Source organism: Lytechinus variegatus, chromosome 19 (assembly GCF_018143015.1).
Source record: "Lytechinus variegatus isolate NC3 chromosome 19, Lvar_3.0, whole genome shotgun sequence".
Taxonomy (NCBI): domain Eukaryota; kingdom Metazoa; phylum Echinodermata; class Echinoidea; order Temnopleuroida; family Toxopneustidae; genus Lytechinus; species Lytechinus variegatus.
This window is the reverse complement of record NC_054758.1, coordinates 8632000-8654425: the sequence shown is the minus strand read 5'-3', so window position 1 is coordinate 8654425 and position 22426 is coordinate 8632000. Positions and strand designations below refer to the sequence as shown.

The window sequence follows — 22426 nt, the reverse complement described above, 5'->3', positions numbered from 1 at the left end:
AGATTTGATAATGCCTTGCAACTTTTTTTTTCCATGGTTGACCTTCAAACCTCACGCAACACGAATCATCGCAAAATTTAATATTCAACACAAGATATTTCAATTTTTGCCATTCTCTATTAAATAGGATATGTCGTCTTTCAACTTCAATTCAATTCTTTTATTTCATTTCCATTCAAAACATAATACAAAGTAATATAAAACAATACAAATCAAATACAATTTTACAGAAGGACATTCTTACTTCGTAAAAAACCTATAGAGCATAAATGGAAATGGAAATTCTTAAGAAAATGATTCCTTAAGTCGCTATATTTTGACTCTATGAGGCTAATGTCAATTCATTTATAAGTCTAAAGTCAGGGATGCGATCAATCCATGTGGGAATGAAAAAAATATATAAAAAGTTTTCGGCTCGCATTGCGCGCCAAATTTAGTAGGGCTTCACATAAAGAGCGCAGAAAACTTGACAACTTTGAAATGGAACATGCATGGTATCGTAGTGATTTATGTTTGCACGGTCGCTACGCTCCGTCGCTTTATTAGAACAAATAATAGGGCCAGGGAATTAGTGGCGGTGGTTATCTGCTTAGTCTGATAAAAAATACCACATAAACATTGCGACTGACTACGATACAGGCCATATCCATTACTTGAATAAACTAACGTCGGAAATTTCTCATATTGAAGCCCCACCCATTTTTTTTTATATATATATCTAGAACCGCTCTATACTCTTATGTGCGCCAAAATGTGTTTCGATTACTCCCTGCATGTTTTGAAGAGAAAATGGTAAAAATGGTAAAAATTACCATTACATTGGTCTTCAATTTCTCAACAGCTGCACCCCAGTGTATCTGCTATATGGCCAAAACAGCGCTTTGTATATCCCATATCGCAAAATTAGAAGTTTGTACAAAAAAGGTGAAATATTTGCTCGATCGCTACATTTCAATATGTTGCCAGAAAGCAATATCTTGCCCCCTTCATTTTAATTGGCTCATTTCGCCACTCAAGAGAGGCCTAAATGCTTTTATTGATGAGCTGTTTCGATACATCTGGGCTGGAAAGTCGCAGAAGACTATAGGACGGTACTGCATGCTGGTCCCGTTGCACAAATTTAAAGGGGTATAGTATCTGACTGAAAGTAACAATCAGATATAGATTAAGTCAATGAGAAGTCGATAAAATGACCCACTTACTGTCGATCTTCGAATACAGTGGCCGTCAAATGTACATTTGACGGCCACTGTATTCGAAGATCGACAGTAAATATTGCTGTACACATGCGTGACCAATTCTAAACAACCCCTAAACGAGTTTTTCTCTGCCGGTGTGCAAAATAACCGCCTTAACAAGTTTTTTGCGGGCTTCATTTCGCACACTTTTGCCCCTAAGCAAGAATTTGACCCCGAGGAAAAAGCTGGCGGGAAAACTTACCCTAAATACGTTTTCCTAGCCTATATCCTATACGTTTGACCCGCGATTGACCATCATCCAGGTACTGAAAACCCTTCCTTAAAAAATTCGGTGCTTTTGATACCCTTAACGAGTTCACGCGTGGCCTGCGTCCAAAACTAAAAATACACCTCTTTAAGGCGTTTTTTTGGCCATGCATATGTGCACAGCAATACATTTGACTAGCCCCCACCCTCCTTACCTAATACCGCCCTGTTAGTGTTAGTCTGCAGGCGAAACTGCCGTTGGTTTTCGCAATTCGTATAGTGCATAAAGCAGAATCTGAATTGGTGAGACTAGAATCACTATGTGCTCTTAATGGTTGATTCTACCATCCACCAAGACATAGACATAGTCTTTGGCGTCTAGTCTTCACTCTAGGCCTGTTATTGGTTGAAGTATCAAATATTAGTCTGTGCTTGCAGGACCATTATACAGCCGCCTATGCATTAATTTCCTTTTTAATTTGTGAAATGACGTATACCATATGATTATACCCTTTATTGCATGCGTGAAAGCTGTTTTCCAGCAAAATTTGCATCGTCACATTTTTTCCTACGGAGCCTGATTAGAAGTCCTTAGCGTCCCTTACTTAGGTAGGAACTACTTCCAAAGATTGACGCAACTCTAATGAACCGCTGGGTGTTGGTGTGTCAACTTGAGTTTAGCTAAACTAATCCATCGCCGGCTGGGCTTGCCTTGGGCTGTACGGTACCGGAAAGCTAACGGTAGCTGGTGCTGCCTCTGGCGGGCGCGCGGCGCTGTACGGTACCGTACGTTGTTGTGGATCGGAGGCACCCGAGCAGCTGGAATCCTGGATGCAGCTGAACCAAACAGTGCAGTGTCATCATCAACTTGAAGTCAACAAGGATCGCCAAGAATAGGTAATGTGGGCAGGTAAAGAATGGATAATGTCACATTAGAAGAAGTGCTACATCACACTTAATTCAAGTTTATTTAATTTTAAAAGAGAAAATCTGACAAGCATAAGATAGAAAAAAAATGAATTAACAGTACACTAACAATACTAATAGACACTGACTAACGTTACACTACAGTGTTATACTGAAAAATTCTCAAAATCAGATATTTTATAAGATAAAGGTATGACATTTAACAATTTTGCTTCATTGATTTTTACACTGAAAATATTTATATTTATGCACATCCTGGTCGGTATGCAATTGAGGAAAGTGTTGACGTCATCCACTCACTAGACCTCTATTTCTTTCGTATAATGTATTTTAAATATGAAATGATCTAATTTTCTCCTCATTGTCCAGTCAAACTACAGTAAATTTCTCCCTGAACATGTGGAATTGCATTGTTTGATGCTATGGCTAAGTCAAGTTGAACCCAATTGTCAATTTGTAAAAAGTGAAATATTGTTTCTAGGTCTATTCAGACAAAAACAAAAGAAATAGTGAGTAAGGGACATCATTGACACTTATTAGTTGTGCATATACCGTTTTGTGAAAAATAGGCAAAACTTTAAAATGTAATAACTTTATTTTACATTCGATTTTGATGAAATTTTCAGCATTGTGCTTGTCTGATTTTTCTCTAGATATTCAAATCAACATTTTTCTCAGGTAGACTTGACCTTTAATATCTCTGTGTGGGGTAACAATATTACTAAATATCAAATTCAAGGGCAGCTGACGGAATAGAAATTGATGAACTCATAAAAATCTCATCAAACTGAAACTAAAGCCAAAGGCCATTAAAGGGGAAGTTCACCCTGAAGAAAACTTTGTTGTAAAAATAGCAGAAAAAATAGTAGAAAATACTGGTGAAGGTTTGAGGAAAATCCATTTAAGAGTAAGAAAGTTATTAGAGTTCAAAGTTTTGGATTTTAACGTCATAAACGAGCAGCTGCCTCATGTGTTATGTAATATAAAATGCATGAATTTCAAATTTTGTATGGTTCCTGATAAGCTTTTTCGGTATTGATATTTTCAATACCGGTATTACTAATAGCTTCAATACCGGTATACCGACTAATACCGAGTAAATTCCCAATTTATTGTGCAAACAGTGTCCAATGTTTATTTAGCCCTGATATGGCCTCGGATAAAGAGGGGATGCTTGTGGTCAGCTGAGGAATGCTCAGCATGGTCGTTCTCATTGACAGAAACTCTCTTCCTTTACCAAAAGTTATACGATCATGCTCTCTCCCCAACGAGAGCTATGAATTACCTGTGCATGGGTGCAAATTATCTCAGCAAGCACATGGTACGAAATCAATAAGTCAAGTTGCCAAATGCTACACCGCACAAACTCACTGCTACTTACTCTGCTAAACGTGTGTACATGCCCTAACTTCCAAGCACCAAAATCCCTGCTAAAACTGTCAAGGATATATGCGTGATTTTCCCTTCACCGATCTGGCCCCACTCATTCACATTCAGATTCGCCCCTTTTGTTTACCACTCACATCAACACGTGTTCGTCGAAGGTTCAAAGTTTGTTGACCTCAAATTTTGACGTCTCATACATAACTTTTCTTATAAATGTCCATTGTGTTGAACCCCCCCCCCCCCCTCTTGTGAATCTCCACGTTGTCTAAAAGTACCCCCCCCCCTAAACTTCTTATCCCCCAGCTGCCTCTTTCTCACTCATTTTTTTTGCTTTTGTTTTTCTTTATCTCCCCAGCCCCTTAATTCTTCACTCTCTCTTTCCCATCGGCCCATTCTCTCCCCGTCACCACCCCTCTCTTACCACGAACAATCAACATCCTCCTCTTCTCTGAATCTCGATCTTCCCCTCTTTTTTGTCAATTTCATCTTTCACACATGCCAAATTTTAGTTGATCAACATCTTATCACGCCACGAGACCATCATACAATCAATCCAATAGTTTATTTTATTTTATTCATGACCGCACATGCACAAAACGGATACAACACCCATCACAAATCACAAAAATATTCACAGCCACTTTCTTCCATTTACGATCACTTCACAGATCAAAATAAACAAAGAGGGATGGCGTAACATTTTTTTCCTGTTAATGTTATCAACATTTTCTGTCTTTTTTTTATTTTCATATTTAATTTATTTATTCATTAATGTATTATTTTTTTTCTTTATATATCTATATATTTTTTTTGGGGGGGGTCAGACGATTTTTGTAGCAGGCTTATAGTATAAAAGTAAACTTGTCATAATTGAAACAAGTCAAGAGCAGTCCAGAAAAAAACATTGCATAAAGAAAAAAGTGTTAATCCCTGTGGTTTGTCAATGCACAGCACCCCCCCCCCCCAAAAAAAAAAAAACTCAGTGGTCATTCCCATTGATACAAGTTAAGAGCAGTCCGAGAAAAAAAAAACTTGCATAAAGAAAAAACAATTGTTAATCCCTGTGGTTTGTCTGTCAACGCCCCAAGCCAAGGTTGATAGTTTGTCGAAGCCCACAATACACCACGTGGTCAAAAGGCAGGCTAGGGAGTGTTTCAAAAAGAGTTTTGTCAGTGATTTTGTTTGTGTAGAGGGATGTTACAAGCTAGCAAACCCTCGCATGTGATTGGCGGAAAGCAATCTGTTGTTGAAACCACTGAAAAAACTTCATGAAATGCTCTCCGTCTCGGTCGACTTCGTTGTTTACTGTAGCTGTGTACACGAGTGCATGGAGCTGAGCCGACATGCACCCCAGTATCAGTAGCGGTGGGGCCGAGGCCCTATGCAGCGGCTAACGGAGCTCAGACAGTAATTAAGGGGCGATGTATTCATTTCGAGGTTAGATTATTGGATTCTGATTTCATTAAATACGTTGAGAGAGCCAAAGAACTTATTGTTTTGACTTAATTTTACTGTAAAAATACCCATAAACGACAATACAGAAGAAAATACCGGTATGATATTTTCAACTTTTGGTATGACGGTATTTCGGTATTGAAATATCAACGGCGGTATCCATACCGGTATGACGTTCATACCGAACGGTATTACTAATACCGGTATATCGAACAAGCTTAGTTCCTGATGACTTTATTTTGTTTTCTTTTCATGATCGGGTGTGAAATGATTTGTCTATTGATATACAAAAGGTACAGTGAAAACTATTTGGGTCAATCCACGTCAAATCAACCAATTTTCAGACAATTTGTCACCCGACCCTCTTCGATTTTCTTTAAACTCGCACCAAATGTTGCCCCAAGTGTCTGATGGAAAAATCTGAAATATTTTGCCCCAAGGTCAAATGGTTGCTAAGATGCGGCCTCCCATAGCAACCAATGCGCACACAACAAAATTATTTTAAATAAAATTGCCTATTTTTGATTGACTACTGCAGCAAAGTTTGATTGATTACAGTCTTCATTTTCAGTAAATTGGAAGAACTTTTTGGTCTAAACATGCAGAGTATACTGTAGTGCGGACCTGTCAACCGGATTTCGCACACGAGGTCACCAAAAATGGCGTTAAGCATCCGTGTCAATGATTTCAGAAGCATGTTTGGAGGCTCATAAATCCAAAACTAAATTAGCTTAGAACCAAATATTATGCACATTTATGGACTTTCAGATGCTCAACAGAATTACAAAAAATTGACCCAAGAGTGTGTGTCGTTTTCCTGTAGGGCGCCCTCAAAGTTGGATTTTTTTCAAAAGATGCCAAGTTCAAGGTTACGGATCACCTCCCGTCCCATCGAGGAGGGGGACCAATTTCTGTGTTTTGATAGACATTTACCCATATTTTCAAGTGTTACTTGAGAAATTTTGCTACCGGAATGTTTAGGGGCTGATTTGTGCATTCCAAAAAGGTCGTAAACACCCTAAAATTGATGTTAATGACACATATATGCTTTTCAACACTTTTCAAATTGTGATAACTCAAAGATGAAGAGCCCAAAGACATTGATCTCTTCTGTGATGATAGTCTGTAATTAGTATTAAAAGGATATATCTTCAAAAATAGTTTTTATTGTTGGTAATTACCTTGAAAACACACCTAAAATTCAATAAAAACAGTAAATTGGCTAATTTTCCAGAATAAAATGGCATTCAAATGGTGTTTACATTGACTTTCAAATGAGTGTCATTTCAATACAAATGGTGAGCTTAAGCCAAAACTTGAAAGACATGTTCAACTTTTGGTCTTCTTTAAGCAACATAAAATATTTGAACTCAAAGCCATATCATTTGACCTTGAAATTATTCCAAATATAGCTATTTGTTGCTTCATAAGTAGCATATTCAAATCGCGCGTGTACATTGTACTTTGCAACACATTTCAAAATGGATTTTCTCATAGAGAGAATACCTGATCAGGCTGATATTTGCAGTATAAGTAGTCTGTAATGGGTTCTTGGAGGATCTACAGATTAAGTACCTATTCTCTCATGACAATGACCTTGAAAATACAGCTGAAAATCATAAAAATCAATAAATCATACAATTTTCATTAATCAAGTGTTTTTATCCACTTTTAATTGTGTGTTATTCCATCTTAGATTGTGAGTTCATGCTGATAATTGCAAATCATGTTCCACTTTTGGTCTACTTTAAGCTACATAAAATATTTGAACTCAAAACCATATCATTTGACCTTGAAATTATTCCAAATATAGCTATTTGTTGCTTTATAAGTAGCATATTCAAATCGTGCGTGTACATTGTACTTTGCAACACATTTCAAAATGGATTTTCTCATAGAGAGAATACCTGATCAGGCTGATATTTGCAGTATTAGTAGTCTGTAATGAGTTCTTGGAGGATCTACAGATTAAGTACCTATTCTCTCATGACAATGACCTTGAAAATACAGCTGAAAATCATGAAAATCAATAAATCATACAATTTTCATTAATAATTAAGTGTTTTTATCCACTTTTAATTGTGTGTTATTCCATCTTAGATTGTGAGTCCATGCTGATAATTGCAAATCATGTTCCACTTTTGGTCTACTTTAAGCTACATAAAATATTTGAACTCAAAACCATATCATTTGACCTTGAAATTATTCCAAATATAGCTATTTGTTGCTTTATAAGTAGCATATTCAAATCGCGCATGTACATTGTACTTTGCAACACATTTCAAAATGGATTTTCTCATAGAGAGAATACATGATCAGGCTGATATTTGCAGTATTAGTAGTCTGTAATGAGTACTTGGAAAATCTACAGTTTAGGTAACTATTCTATCAAGACATGAGTGGGTTAAAAACACTTGATTACTAATGAAAATTGTATGATTTATTGATTTTCATGATTATCAGCTGTATTTTCAAGGTCATTGTCATGAGAGAATAGGTACTTAATCTGTAGATCCTCCAAGAACCCATTACAGACTACTTATACTGCAAATATCAGCCTGATCAGGTATTCTCTCTATGAAAAAAAATCCATTTTGAAATGTGTTGCAAAGTACAATGTACACGCGCGATTTGAATATGCTACTTATGAAGCAACAAATAGCTATATTTGGAATAATTTCAAGGTCAAATGATATGGTTTTGAGTTCAAATATTTTATGTTGCTCAAAGTAGACCAAAAGTTGAACATGTCTTTCAAGTTTTAGCTTAAGCTCACCCTTTGTCTTGAAATGACACCCATTTGAAAGTCAATGTAAACACCATTTGAATGCCATTTGATTCTGGAAAATTAGCCAATTTACTGTTTTTATTGAATTTTAGGTGTGTTTTCAAGGTCATTACCAACAATAAAAACTATTTTTGAAGATATATCCTTTTAATACTAATTACAGACTATCATCACAGAAGAGATCAATGTCTTTGGGCTCTTCATCTTTGAGTTATCACAATTTGAAAAGTGTTGAAAAGCATGTATGTGTCATTAACATCAATTTTAGGGTGTTTACGACCATTTTGGAATGCGCAAATCAGCCCCTAAACATTCCGGTAGCAAAATTTCTCAAGTAACACTTGAAAATATGGGTAAATGTCTATCAAAACACAGAAATTGGTCCCCCTCCTCGATGGGACGGGAGGTGATCCGTGACCTTGAACTTGGCATCTTTTGAAAAAAATCCAACTTTGAGGGCGCTCTACGGGAAAACGACACATACTCTTGGGTCAATTTTTTGTAATTCTGTTGAGTATCTGAAAGTCCATAAATGTGCATAATATTTGGTTCTAAGCTAATTTAGTTTTGGATTTATGAGCCTCCAAACATGCTTCTGAAATCATTGACACGGATGCTTAACGCCATTTTCGGTGACCTCGTGTGCGAAATCCGGTTGACAGGTCCGCGCTACAGTATACTCTGCATGTTTAGACCAAAAAGTTCTTCCAATTTGCTTAAAATGAAGACTGTAATCAATCAAACTTTGCTGCAGTAGTCAATAAAAAATAGGCAATTTTATTTAAAATAATTTTGTTGTGTGCGCATTGGTTGCTATGGGAGGCCGTATCTTAGCAACCATTTGACCTTGGGGCAAAATATTTCAGATTTTTCCGTCAGACACTTGGGGCAACATTTGGTGCGAGTTTAAAGAAAATCGAAGAGGGTCGGGTGACAAGCATTGGTTGATTTGACATGGATTGACCCATTTTCAATTTTCTGAGAAAATGACATTTCATTGATTTTTTACCATTCGCTATGTAGGAATGCTGCTCGCTTATGACGTCACAAATCAAATAATTGAAATTCTAATAACTTTTTATTTATTTGATGAATTTTTCTCAAACTTTCGGCAATATTTTTTAATTATTTTTTCTGCTATTTTTACAGTAAACTTTTTGTCAGAGTGAACTTCCCCTTTAACTTAGCTGTTGAGGCTTTTAGTTTTAAAGATAAATCTGTACTCTTGCAGCACTTGTACAAAGGACACTGTGTACAAATCAGATATGACCAAGGCTGGACTACAGTACTGTGCAGCAGTTTGGGATCCACATCGGGTACAAGTCAACACAAATCAGATCTGGTGACCGTTTCATAAAGCTGTTCGTAAGTTACGAGCGACTTTAAAAATGACTGGTGATCCTTTCTTGTGGCAAATGACGAGGGTTAAGCGCATAAGAAAGGATCACCAGTCGTTCTTAAAGTCGCTCTTAACTTACGAACAGCTTTATGAAACCCCCACTGGGTTAAATGTAGATAAGTCTAGCCTCTAGGGCAGCTAAATTCACATTTGAAGGTTTACAAATGGGTTTATATTGTTCCTTCTGTAAATCAGCACATTATTTCACACCCTCTCCAAAAAGAAGAAAATGTTCAGTCATCATGAACAGTGTTGTAGCTAGAGTCCTAGATCCATTTCAATTAGTGGTGGTTGCTTTTTCACGGCATTCTGAAGCTTTTTTTTCAGGCTGAGTTAGTAAAAAAAAATAAAAAGTTAAGGAACATCAATGGACATTTAATAACAATCTGACAAAGTAAGCAAAGCTTTGAAAGTACACTAATATTTATCAAATATAATAGTGATTATGCAAATAAAATTAGTAGAGATGGAAATTGACGCAAGTGTAACTTCTCTTTGCAAGTCCTTAGTTTTAAACATTTAATTTGATATTAGTGCTGCATAGCTGCCAAGTAGTACGGATTTTCAGAATTCAGTACTGAAAAATAAGAAGAATACTGATGGTTTCATGCAAAATACTGATTTCTAAAGTTTCTGTTTTATATGTTGTCTTATGGTATTTCATTAAGAATACTGATGTCATCATCAAAATACTGATTTTCAGCTTTAAAAATACTGAAATATTCTTTTTTAGGTTAGCAGCTCTGGTGCTGGACAGAAGCAGTGTTTTTCATGATGAGTGGTGGTCAGAAATCTTCTGTGCCGGACCACTGCCGTCCACTCTAGCTATAACTCTGATCATGGACCATGAATTAAAGAGTTGAAATTTACACATTTCATATTACATAACATATGGGGCAGCTGCTCATAAGTCCTCATAAAGATGGACAATGACAATGTAGTGATACAGAATACTTAAGTTATAGTGAGTAAACAATTTATATATTACAGAGTATGGTACTTACATAAACTCACACAAAAGTAATCTGCAAAGCGGATACAAGATAAATTCAGAATGACCTAACCGTCTGGGCCAACTTTGGTCAATTAAAAAACCCCACAAAATCCCCTTTGGATTCACCCCTTTATCAAATTAGCCAGTTCCCATAAAAGGAATTAAATCATTGACCTTCTTTTTAGCAGTGCAATCTGTGACCACATTTTTTCATATTCATTGAGCGGACAAACAAGGGCTAAAATCTTAGATTATAACCAAGTTATTTGGTGCACGATTCCGTCAGCAATGTTTCTTGGATGTAAGAAAACCTTGAATCTAGAATTTTTTAAAATGTATCACAAAGGTTCATGTAGAAACCTCATATTGCTTTTTTTTTAAGTCTCCTGAGTAATTTCTGTAGATGACTATATTATAAAGGGCAATAGAATATTGTTGTCACAGTGTAAGATCAAGCTTTTTTTGAGAGCTGTTGAAATTTATTTTGAATATCGAAATACAAGGTTTTAACACCCCATCAAACGATTTATTTATTTCATTTTCAGGTAGAGAACAGACCAGAATCATGTCCATCAAATTAGAAGTTCTAGAGGACGAAGTTGACCCATCCCCTGACCAATGGTCAAATTTAAATGACCCTCATCAGCCAGAAGGAACTTTGAGTATGACTGGTACAATATGTGAGTAGTTCTGGTTTTGTTTCTATTATGGTAACTCCTTTACTGTATGTGTAGGAACTCAGCAGGACAGCTTTTTTGCTGATAACGCCAAGCTAGTATTCCAGAGGGAACATCTTACATGTTTAATCAACCAGCACTATTGTTTTTTTTTTCATGAAAGTGGATACAGAGGCAGAGCAGGGATTAAAACTTACAACCTCATGATCAGGAGTCCAATGCTGTAACCAATAGACCACGTGTTTAATTATTTAATTAGTGCCTTTTCATACATGTACAGTAGATAAAGTTAGTGGCGACCACTCTGATTAAAGGTAAATGCTAGTTTTGGTAACGATATCAAAATGAGTTCGTACAGAATCCAATGAAATGACCACCAAAGTGTCTTTTTGTAAATAAAACGTATACGTGCCAAAGGATTCTGGAAGAAATTGTGTAATTGCTGAGAATCAGCAAGTAAGCACAGGATTCGGGTAGAGCGTCGGGCCCGACATTCAAAGCAATAATTATACACTTTCCCATGTGTGCTTATCTGTGTTGGGTATCTTCAGTCTGAACATTTTTCAGCGTAGATTTCAAGATTTCACAAAGTTCATTTTATGTAACTGTACCAGATCTAGATCCTCGATATTATACTGACAATTATTAAGCCTCGTTTTACAGACTTGTTCATGAAATCAGTGTTTACTGCAACTACTGAAATTTCTCTTTAAGAACATAAATTAAATCCTGAATTTAAGTAGCTTCTTTTATGCATGTGCCAAAAGTATGAAGGTTTATTCACATTGTAGAAAAAATAGGACACTTAGCATTATGTTAAGAGCAGTTCTTGAAAATGCCTAGAGTACATGTAACTTGAAAATGCCTAGAGTAACTGATCTTGCACAATTCTTTGAGTGAACATGGAACCTCAAACTCATGTTTTTCCTTGTGGAGTGAACCTCTTAAACTGTTTATCTATGGTTTGAAAAATTATTGAGTGAATACAGCCATTACCGACCATGCCCATGGAGAAGTATTCTATATGTCTGTTTTAAAGGTACATGCCAGTTGTAGTAACGATATCAAAATGAGTTTGTACAGAATCCAATGAAATGCCCACCAAAGTGCCTGTTTACAAATATGTGCCAAAGGATTCTGGAAGAAGTGGTGTAATTGCTGAGAAATTAGCAAATAAGCACAGGATTCAGGTCAAGCGTCGGGCCGACATTCAAAGCAATAATAATAATAATACACTGTCCCACATGCGCTTATCTGTATTGGTGATCTTCAGTGTGAACATTTTTCAGCGTAGATTTCAAGATTTCACAAAGTTCATTTTATGTAACTGTACCAGATCTCCATCCTCGATATTATACTGACAATTATTAAGCCTCGTTTTACAGACTTTTTCATGAAATCAGTGTTTACTGCAACTACTGGAATTTCTCTTTAAATATATTAGGTGTGAGAGGGCATTCTTATATCACTGGCAGAGAGCTGCAGGAGGACGAAGGCAAAGAAGCAAAAGAGTGGAGTCCTCAAAGCATCAAGGAGAATACGGAGAATGACATAGAAATTTCAGTAAAGGAGGAGAAGGATGGGGAATTGGTTGAAAGAGAAGTGGACGAACCAAGACTGGAGAACATCGAGGAGGAGGATGGAATAGTGAGGGGACTCAAGGAGGAGATTGGCGAGGAAGAGGAGGCGGAGGAGGTAGACGGAATGATCGATGGCTGGATAGAAGATGATGACGATCTCGAAGGTCCGATGGAAAAAGACAATTTTGATGAAGGTTTGTATCCTCTTGGTCTACTAGTGGAATGATGTGTCGGATCATCCGACTCTGTTGCGTGTGCTAGGCTTTGGAATAATCTCCCTGTTCTTGTCCACTCACCAACAATTTCCACCTGTGTGGAGGTAGATGTGGAAGCCCTACCTATTTACTCAGTCTTAAAGGACAAGTCTTCCCCAGCAAAATGTTGATTTGAATAAATAAAGACAAATCAAACTAGCATAACACTGAAAATTTCATCAGAATCGGATGTAAAATAAGAAAGTTACGGCATTTCAAAGTTTCATTATTTTCACAAAACAGTGATATGCACAACTCAGTGACATGCTGAATTTGGCCATATTTGTTAGGATTATTCCTTCTGTAATCAGTTTATGTTTTATAATGTTTATGCTATTCTGTCATTTTCATTGCAGCCCCCATCCTTTTTTTGCAGTCTTATACATGTATTTAATAATATTAATGGCTGGATTTTTAAAACGCTTTTTGACTGAGGATACAAAGTGCTGTTATTGTTACCTCAGCAAAAGACGTGCTGCCATATAGGCACTCTGGCATTCAAGGAATTTCTTCCTGCCGGGTACCCAGTCACCTCATCTGGGTTGAGTGCAGCACAATCTGGGTAAATTTTCTGCTGAAGGAAAACGCGCCATGGCTGGGAATCAAACCCACGTCCCTCAGATTGAAAGCCGAGTCATAACTACTACATGTAAACTGCGACGCCCTGTTTGATCTTAAAGGTCAAGTCCACCTCAGAAACATTTTGATTTGAATCAATAGAGAAAAATCAGATGAGCACAATGCTGAAAATTTCATCAAAATCGGATGTAAAATAAGAAAGTTATGACATTTCAAAGTTTCGCTTTTTTTAACAAAATAGTAACATGAATGAGCCAGTTACATCCAAATGAGAGTCGATGATGTCACTCACTCACTATATTCTTTTGTTTTTTATTGTTTGAATTATACAATATTTCAATTTTTACAAATTTGATGTTTAGGACCTCCTTGACTGAAGCCCAAAATGTTAAAATAATGGAATTTCACGTGTTCAGGGAGGAATGAAACTTCATTTCACATGACAATGATGAGAAAATAAAAATATTTCATAATATAGCACATAATAAAATACAAAAGATATAGCGAGTGAGTGATGTCATCAGTTCCCTCATTTGCATACCGACCGAGATGTGCATATACAGTAACTGTTTTGTGAAATGAAGCGAAACTTTAAAATGTCATAACGATCTTATTTTACATCCGATTTTGATGAAATTTTCAGTGTTATGCTTGTTGAATTTTTTCTCTTTTTATTCAAATCAAGTTTTTGTTGGGTGGACTTGTCCTTTGAATTTCACTACTTTCTTTCTATGTAGCCCTATGGATATCTATGCATTCATCTCTCTAACTAATCTTTTGTTTGCATGTATTACTCAGAAACAATGTAAAACCGATATAATATATTTTCTAAAGCTTGGTCAAGGATTTAGCCGATTGTGAATACGTATGCAAGTCATCTGTTCATGCTTTAATTTTATACAATCTTCCAGCCGTGCATTTTTGGTTGTACCACTTTGCACTTTGGAAGTATCATTCATTGCACTCTGTAAATAACCTCAAGTGTGTTGCATTGCCACAACAAACTCAGAAATGTGCATAATTGGTATGATATTTTATAGAAGTATAATATTTGCTAGAGGGTATTCATTTGTCTCGCAATCTACTATGGTCAACAAGGAAATTCGTGATCACTCTCGCAAAAAGTGTTCACTGGCTTTCTAGGAAATTCGTGATCACTCTCGCAAAGTGTTCACTAGCTTTCCTTGTTGACCATAGTAGATTGCGAGACAAATGAATACCCTCTAGCGATTATTTCAATCCGCAATAATGAACCTATTTAGTGTTATATTTTATAGTAGTATAATATTCTTATAACATTATTTCACAGATGAAAAGACCAGACAGGAGGTAAAAGAAAAGGATTCACATTCGGCTCGTGATCATGGAGAATACCGACAAGTCAATCCCACTCAAGACACTATTAGTAATAGGGAATCACCAACTCAAAGTTCTGACCATGATCAGGATGATGAAAACGAATCTGATACAGCTGACAACAGTGAAATGACATCTCGGGAAACATCCGATGATGCAAGCAAAAAACGATTTTTGTGTACGAAGTGCGGACGTAGATTCTTGAGAAAACATGGTTTGATGATCCACATGAGAGCCCATGAGGGAATCAAACCGTACAAATGCTCTTCCTGCTTCTCAACATTCACCCAAATGCACCGCCTTAACATACACATGAAGAAGCACAAGGGAGAAGCGCCACGCTTCAAGTGTTCCGATTGTGGCAAAACGTTTTACGAAAACAGCGCTTGCAAAAAGCACATGAAGATTCACAAAGAAGAGAAGGCCTACAGCTGTGATATGTGCGAGAAGAGCTTTATTTTTAAGAATCAACTCGATCGGCATCTCCGGAGCCATACAGGCGAGAAACCTTTTCAGTGCCCAACCTGTGAGAAGCGATTTGCCCTTGGTTGTGCTCTTACGCGTCATGTCAGAATACACACAGGTGAACGGCCGTATCAGTGCTTGACTTGTTTCATGGAATTTAGACAAGTAAGTCATCTGATAGGGCATATGAAAACCCACACAGGTGAGAAGCCATTCGAGTGCAAGGTGTGCACTAAGCGATTCCCTGTCCGGAGCGAACTCTCAAGACATGAAAGAACACACAGCAGAGACAGGCAGTGCTACAAGTGTCCAGATTGCGAGAAAACCTTCACCCTGAAGAAGTATTTCCGGAAGCATGCGCGAATTCACAGACCAGAGAAAAGAAATGATCCTGCAGCTTGTCCGGAAAAGAAAACCCCTTTAGAAAAGAGATTGAAGTGTCCAAACTGTGACAAGATGTTTTCCAGCAAGAGTGCTCTTGCACGACACACCCTGATCCACTCCGATGAAAAACCTTACCAGTGCGATCAATGTCAGATGAGGTTTAGGCAAGAGAATCACCTGAAGGGACACTTGATGATACACACTGGGGAGAAACCATTTGAATGTCACATCTGCCAGAGGCGGTTCATCACCAACAGCCAGCGAAAAAAGCACCTCATTGTCCACTCGGCAGAGAAACCCTTCCGATGCTCCAAATGCACCAAGGGGTTCTCTTACAAGAGAACATTGGAAGAACATATGAATGTCCATAACGGAGCTCGGCCTTTTCATTGTGCTGTTTGTGAGAAGAAATTTAGTCATAGGAGTTGTCTTTCAGCACATGCTAAAACCCACAAATGAGAGAAACTGCGATGACTGTTGTGCAGATATTTGCATATTAATGTCTTTGAAGTCCAGAGGCCCGTAACACGAAACTTAGCAATGATCGTACACCATTTTTCTACGATTGATGACATTGACTACAATGTACAATCAATCGTGACAGTCATGCATACGATAATCGCTAACCTTTGTGTTACGTGACCTAGGTAATTTTTTGAAGATATATTGTATAGGGTCAGCATAGATATAAACTTTTAGGTTCAGAATGATGTGAATATCATGATTCCATTCCTTTGTCCTTGGCGGACTATGAACGCAATTCTGGGCTCATTACCATAATGGTAACTCTGCCATTTTATGGTATCTTGCATGGAATCCTTGATTTTGATTGGCTGTTGATCACTGTAACCATGGTAATTATCATAGGATGGCAAAGTTACCATAATAATTTTTTTATGTCACAGGGCCCAGATTAAAAATAATTAGAGGTACTAGTATTTGTTCTAATTCTATCATGTCTGTGCCATGGACCGGTGATGGCATTTGTGGTAAAATTGCTGACCTGCAAGCAACAGATGAGAGGTTCAAACCTCGCTGGTTCCAAGATTTTTCACCGACTTACCGACCAGTATTCTTCATATCCTCTATGCATTCTCATTTTATGGGTGCATCAAGAAATTCTATCCCCAGTATCAAACTTTTTGAGCAAGCCTTAGCATTCTTATCCAGGTAATGTTTGTAAACGCCAATGAAACCATCTCCATATCGACCAATAGTACATATGTCATTGCATATTGTTATGTGAATGGTGCTCCAACGAGAATTGCACCTCAGCTAATGTCTCGGAAGATAAGGGTTATTGTTATAATTTGGTTCTTCTGTAGGTTTTGAATGATGTAAAATCTATGAATGTTGCTGTAAGGTTTGAAGTCAATGTTTATGATTAGAATAAGCCAGCTCGATTTCTGATATGCAGTGCAGGCATTTGAACAAATGCGAATGTGATCTGTTTCAAAGCAATGCATGGAGCACTCCGATATAAAGTTTTCAAGAAATTGAGCTCTGTCTTTTAGACTTTATGCCTGGGTTTCTCCAGCACAGGTTAGCCCATCAATACCATGGTGCTCTTGACCTCCAAAATAATAAGCCCTACTCCCTCCCCCGTGTTTTTATGTAGGTTTTTCCTATCAGATACTCCTTTTTTTCCGTTTATTAGTCTGCCATTGAAATGACATTATTTAAATTCAAGTGAGATGAATTGTTTGCATATACATGTAGAGTATAACAAAAATAGATGATAAAGTTTTTGTTTCAACATGTAAGGTACTCTGTAGTCCTGAAACTGACTGTTTGGTAATATTTCTGATAATAGTTTATTAAAACATTACGATGCTTACATGTACATTAATTACTACTAGAAGGGTATACAAAAATGTTATTTTAATTTTCTATTACTTGTAGGAATGCTAATTGTACTTACGCTACATGTACATCTTACAGTCCAGTGTGTGCGGTATGGATAACGGTGTTCATTAGTTTACATAAATGAAAAAATGTATATTATGTTCCTTGACTTTTTGAAAAAAAATGTACAGTATGTAAAAAGGTTATGCTGATCAACTTATATCATCAGTGATTATTAGAAAGGCATTTCTAAAGAGGAGACATAGCTTGAGGCATTTGGTATTGCTTTCGGGCATGGGAAATAAAAAAGAGAATATGCTGGCATAGTCAAGCACTAAGCATCCAACTTCGGGGGCAATCCAATTTTGTCAGGAGGATAAATAGTTAAAGAAATTAAGATAGTGAGTCAGATCATTTTTGTAAAGAAAATACTGAACATGGATCAGTATCAAAAATACCTCCTAAGTTTTTATAATTTGAAAATTTATTCTGAAATAATAATTGTTTCTTGTATATATAGGTAATTTGGTTTACCTATTAATAAAGAAGTTCACTTACTCGTTGTCCTGTGTTGCTACATCAACTCACAACTGGGCGCTGATCCTGGTTTATTGTCATTCACAGTATATATACATAAAAGTTCAAAAGGAAATGTTTTCCTGTTGCAATAATCACAATATATCAGAGCTCTGTAAAAATGGTCCTCCAATCAAAAGTAATGATATTCGCGAAGTCCACGAATGCGAAATAAATGTGTAGAAATACTACTGAGCGAGTCCGGAAGGTGAAAATAGTAGTAAGATGAATAACACAAAAAATACTTGAAAAATAAGGAGAGGTGGTGTGGTACATCCAAGTGTTATGGAAGTTGGGAGCACACTGTCTGAAAAATAAAGATTTCATCCAGAAAGAAGATTTCACAAGTCAGCAGTACAGGCTTGTATTATGAGAAAGAAACCCAGTAATTGTTCAGAGTTAATGAGCCATGTTGGCAAAAGATGGGTTGTGGTAGGAAAAGTTGAAAACACGTTTGGAGTTACAGAGGAGAGTGTGATTAGAGATGTTGATAACAGGAAAGAAAACTTTTCTCACAAAAGTTATTTCCTGGGTGGTGAAATGTTATCACTAAAATTTTAAATAAGTTTTTAAAGGGATGCTACAAGTATTTTAGAAATCTATGTTTTTTTAAGATAGAATTTTAAATTCAGTGCAATTATTTATTCTTCTCCATTGTGTTGAACATGTACCCTGATGAATTGCTTTGGAATCAATTTTTTGGTTTTAAGAAAATACTGAACCATTTTCAGAAACTAATACATGTACCTCTTTGAATTTTTGTACCTTGAAAATTTATTGCATATAACAAATCGTCACCTTCCCGCAGAAAGGCCATTAAAGTATTTTGCTGCCAAAAACTCAAATTTTGTTTTATTGCTAGAATGGAAAAAAGCATGTCATGAACTTTCTTCTGGTACAATTCTCGACTGCTTATTTTTCTTTCCAGAAAAAGGCTTATTGTATTTTTTCTGAAGATAAGAAAGCATTAACAGTGTTTTTAATAAACAAGCAAAATATCAATGAAGAAGGACAGAAAATAATACACTAGGTGCTTAAAGCAAAAAAAAAAACAATTTGTGGTTTCTCAAAAATGTACTTTTCATGCACTTGCTTGTCAACAATCTAAAACTTATATCCTGTACATATTAGAAAGGTATATATACTTTGAACATAGCATTCTTTTAATTCTGTGCAATTATTGATTCACCTCTTTGTTAAAATTTTGTTCAGTGTTAAAAAAAAAACTGAATTTTTAATTTGGTGCAATAACTGATTCATCTATTTGTTACAATTGTTATCATTTGCTATATGTACCTGTGTTCCTGTTCAGAATCGTTGAATATTTAGATTTTTGTCATTCTTATATATAAATTTTTTCATTTGTGAAAGCAAATTAATAGGAAAGTTTCAGTTTTTAAACATTTTTTTCCTGCGAGCATTGTGGTCCCTGTTTAGAATCTCTACATGGTTAAAATGTTTTTAATTTGTAACCATGTTGTTTAAGTTTGCCACTCTAATTATTTTAAGTTTGTAATGAGCTTTAAATTTACACAAGTTGTTTACAAAATTTAAGAATGTCCTTTTTTTCGAAATAAATGTTTCAGAGTTTGTACAACTTATTGTTGCAGTGATGGGCTTAAACAGCATTAATTTTTGTCTCACCTGCAAAGCAGAGTGAGACTAGAGGAGCCGCTTTTCCAACCAAATATTAACCTAAGGTTAATTTTTCTAAATGATAGCATAACCTAGAAAGTATATGGACCTAGGTCATGAAACCTGGCCATAAGGTTAATCAAGTATTACTGAACATCCCGCCTTAGCTTCGGGTCATTTAGGGTAAATGAACTTAGACCATGTTGGGGAAATCAACATCAAAATCTTAACCAAAGGTTAAGTTTTTGAAATGTTATCATAAGTTAGAAAATATATAGACCTAGTTCGTGAAACTTGGACATGAAGGTCAATGAACTTTTGCCATGTTGGGGTTATTTGTTGAATTACCATCAAATTCCTGTAAGTGTATTGGTCTAGTTCATAAAACGTGGACATAAGAGTAACCAAGTATCACTGAACATCTTGTGCGAGTTTCAGGTCACATGACCGAGGTCAAGGTCATTAAAGGTCAATGAACTTTGTCCATGTTGGGGGTATTTATTGAATTACAATCATATCCATGTAAGTTTATTGGTCTAGTTCATAAAACGTGGACATCAGAGTCATCAGGTATCACTGAACATTTCATGCAAGATTCAGGTCACATGATGAAAGTCAAAGGTCATTTAAGGTTATTGAACTTTGGACATTTGAGAGGTAATTATTAGATTGCTTTCATAACTTTGAAAGTCTGTAGAAATAGTGTATAAAATGTGGATATAGGGGTAATCAAGTATCACTGACAAGTTTTAGGTCACATGATCAAGGTCAAATATCAATGAACATAGTATTGTATCATGATATGAATGGTGTTCTTTGTGAATAATTATTTTATAGTAGTTTTTAAAGTCAACACTGCTGCTTTATTGAATCATGTGATGCAGGTGAGACCGCCAGAGGAATTCCACTTGTTTAAATTTTTTTCTCCAGTGAGCATTTTTTTGTGATCCTTGTGTAGAATACCTACACTTTAAAAATGTTGTTTACATTTGTAATGCATGTTGCTTATTGTCCGCCACCCTCATAGCTATTGTTTAAAGTTTGTAACAAGTTGTGTGAATTTTAAACAAGTTGTTTAAAAAGTTAAGAATTTCATTTATTTTTACAATTGTTTAAAACTTTAAACAACTTGTTGTTAGAGTGAAGGACTTAAACAACATGCTTCTTTTACTTTATATGCAAAGAATACAAGAGCTTGTCATTTCCTGATGAGGTGTTTCATCTTACCAAGTCAACTTCACTTTTGTAAATTGATATGCCGACAAATAGTATGTGGGAATGTTGTCTTCTAATACTAAGATACATGTTTTCATGGACGTAAGGTATCTTGCCAAGTTGACTCCCAAAAATTAATGTGCTGATATGGTTACATAAATTATATCAAGTCGATATATAGCAACTCTTTAGAACTTTGCCATAGTGATATAGATGTCCATGTAATAATTTTAGAAACCTATTTGGCAAGGTAACCTGTGTGTTGCAGTGGCAAGTAATTTAAAGTTATAAGTCAACATGATGAGGTTAAATCAAGTCAACTTGGGAAGAAAAGATATGAGATATTATACAGGAAAGATAAGTACCTGGTACCCCCTCCACCCAAAAAAAAACAACACAAAGGAATACACAATGTGATTTAGTTTATTTCTTAACAAATTATTCACCAGTTTTCATCTGTTTCCTAAGGCCAACTTGTTGGATTGAGTTATTTGTATACTGACATTGTTGAACAATTTTTTAAGTGCAATAAATCAGTAGACCGATAATATATGTTGATAGAAATTTTGTTTGTGGTTGTGTATTTGTTCTGAGTATTGCAGAAAAGAGGAATGTAACGTATTTTTTCTTCAAAATATATAATTTTGGTTTGCATCTTTTGATAAAAATCATCTAATGAAGACAAGGATATTAAGGCAATTGAGGTTGGTGAAGAAGATATAGTAGTAAATACAAGTTTATGAATTTAGAATGTATTCATATTATTAGCCTAGAACCAGAAAGTCTAGTACTACCACATGGGCTATACCCATTTGGTCTAATTTTAAATGAGTGTAATTGCTATTTGGTCACCACTTTACTTGGTCTTTAATATAGCACTTAATCTAATTCTTATTGAATTTAATGCCCAGGTGGTCCAATTTCCACTTCGCCAACCTATATATATGTCGGCGAATGTAGTGTGTAAGAAATGGATGAAGAGAACATTGGTAGGCGTAGCTCAAATCAGGCCCAGAGCTATCTACACTTTGGAAAAATAGGTGATGCCGAAAAAGGGCTCTGCCGGGAATCAAACCCGGGCCTCCAGCCTTGAACGCTGGTGCCTTAACCACTAAACCACAGAGATGGGTTAGTGGCTAGGGCGACCCCGATCCCATTGACCGTCCGACAGATTTTCGACACTATACAAATTATAATTTCCTTGTCGCGTGAAGGTGGGTTTTGAACAATGACAAGCCGCTATGCCTTAGCTGGATCAAAGGTATTGATGTGATAAAGTACAAGTATGGGAGACAGTATACAAATGTGTGAAGTAATACATGTATAACAACTTTGGCAACTCTTATTTAAATATTGTGTGAAAGAAATGGATGAAGAGAACAATGTAGGCGTAGCTCAAATCAAAGGTCCCCAGAGCTATCTACCCTTTGGAAAAATTGGTGATGCCGAAAAAAGTCTCTGCAGGG

General features: G+C 36.2%; 1 protein-coding gene across 1 annotated transcript; it reads left to right on the top strand.

The window, feature by feature from the left end:
- The first annotated feature begins 1963 nt into the window (after positions 1-1963).
- On the top strand, positions 1964-18413 carry LOC121405846 (gastrula zinc finger protein XlCGF57.1-like). The gene is made up of 4 exons (XM_041596815.1): positions 1964-2342; positions 10940-11074; positions 12516-12845; positions 14794-18413. The coding sequence occupies exons 2-4, from the start codon at positions 10960-10962 to the stop codon at positions 16146-16148; spliced, it is 1800 nt and encodes a 599-aa protein (XP_041452749.1). The 5' UTR covers positions 1964-2342; positions 10940-10959; the 3' UTR covers positions 16149-18413.
- Positions 18414-22426: the final 4013 nt, after the last annotated feature.

Bases quoted from the DNA above. Each gene is read 5' to 3' on its own strand.
- LOC121405846 (XM_041596815.1), top strand. From the start codon at position 10,960: ATGTCCATCAAATTAGAAGTTCTAGAGGACGAAGTTGACCCATCCCCT. The intron at 11,075-12,515 runs GTGAGTAGTTCT...TAAATATATTAG, and splicing joins GAGTATGACTGGTACAATAT to GTGTGAGAGGGCATTCTTAT. The intron at 12,846-14,793 runs GTTTGTATCCTC...ATTATTTCACAG, and splicing joins AAAAGACAATTTTGATGAAG to ATGAAAAGACCAGACAGGAG.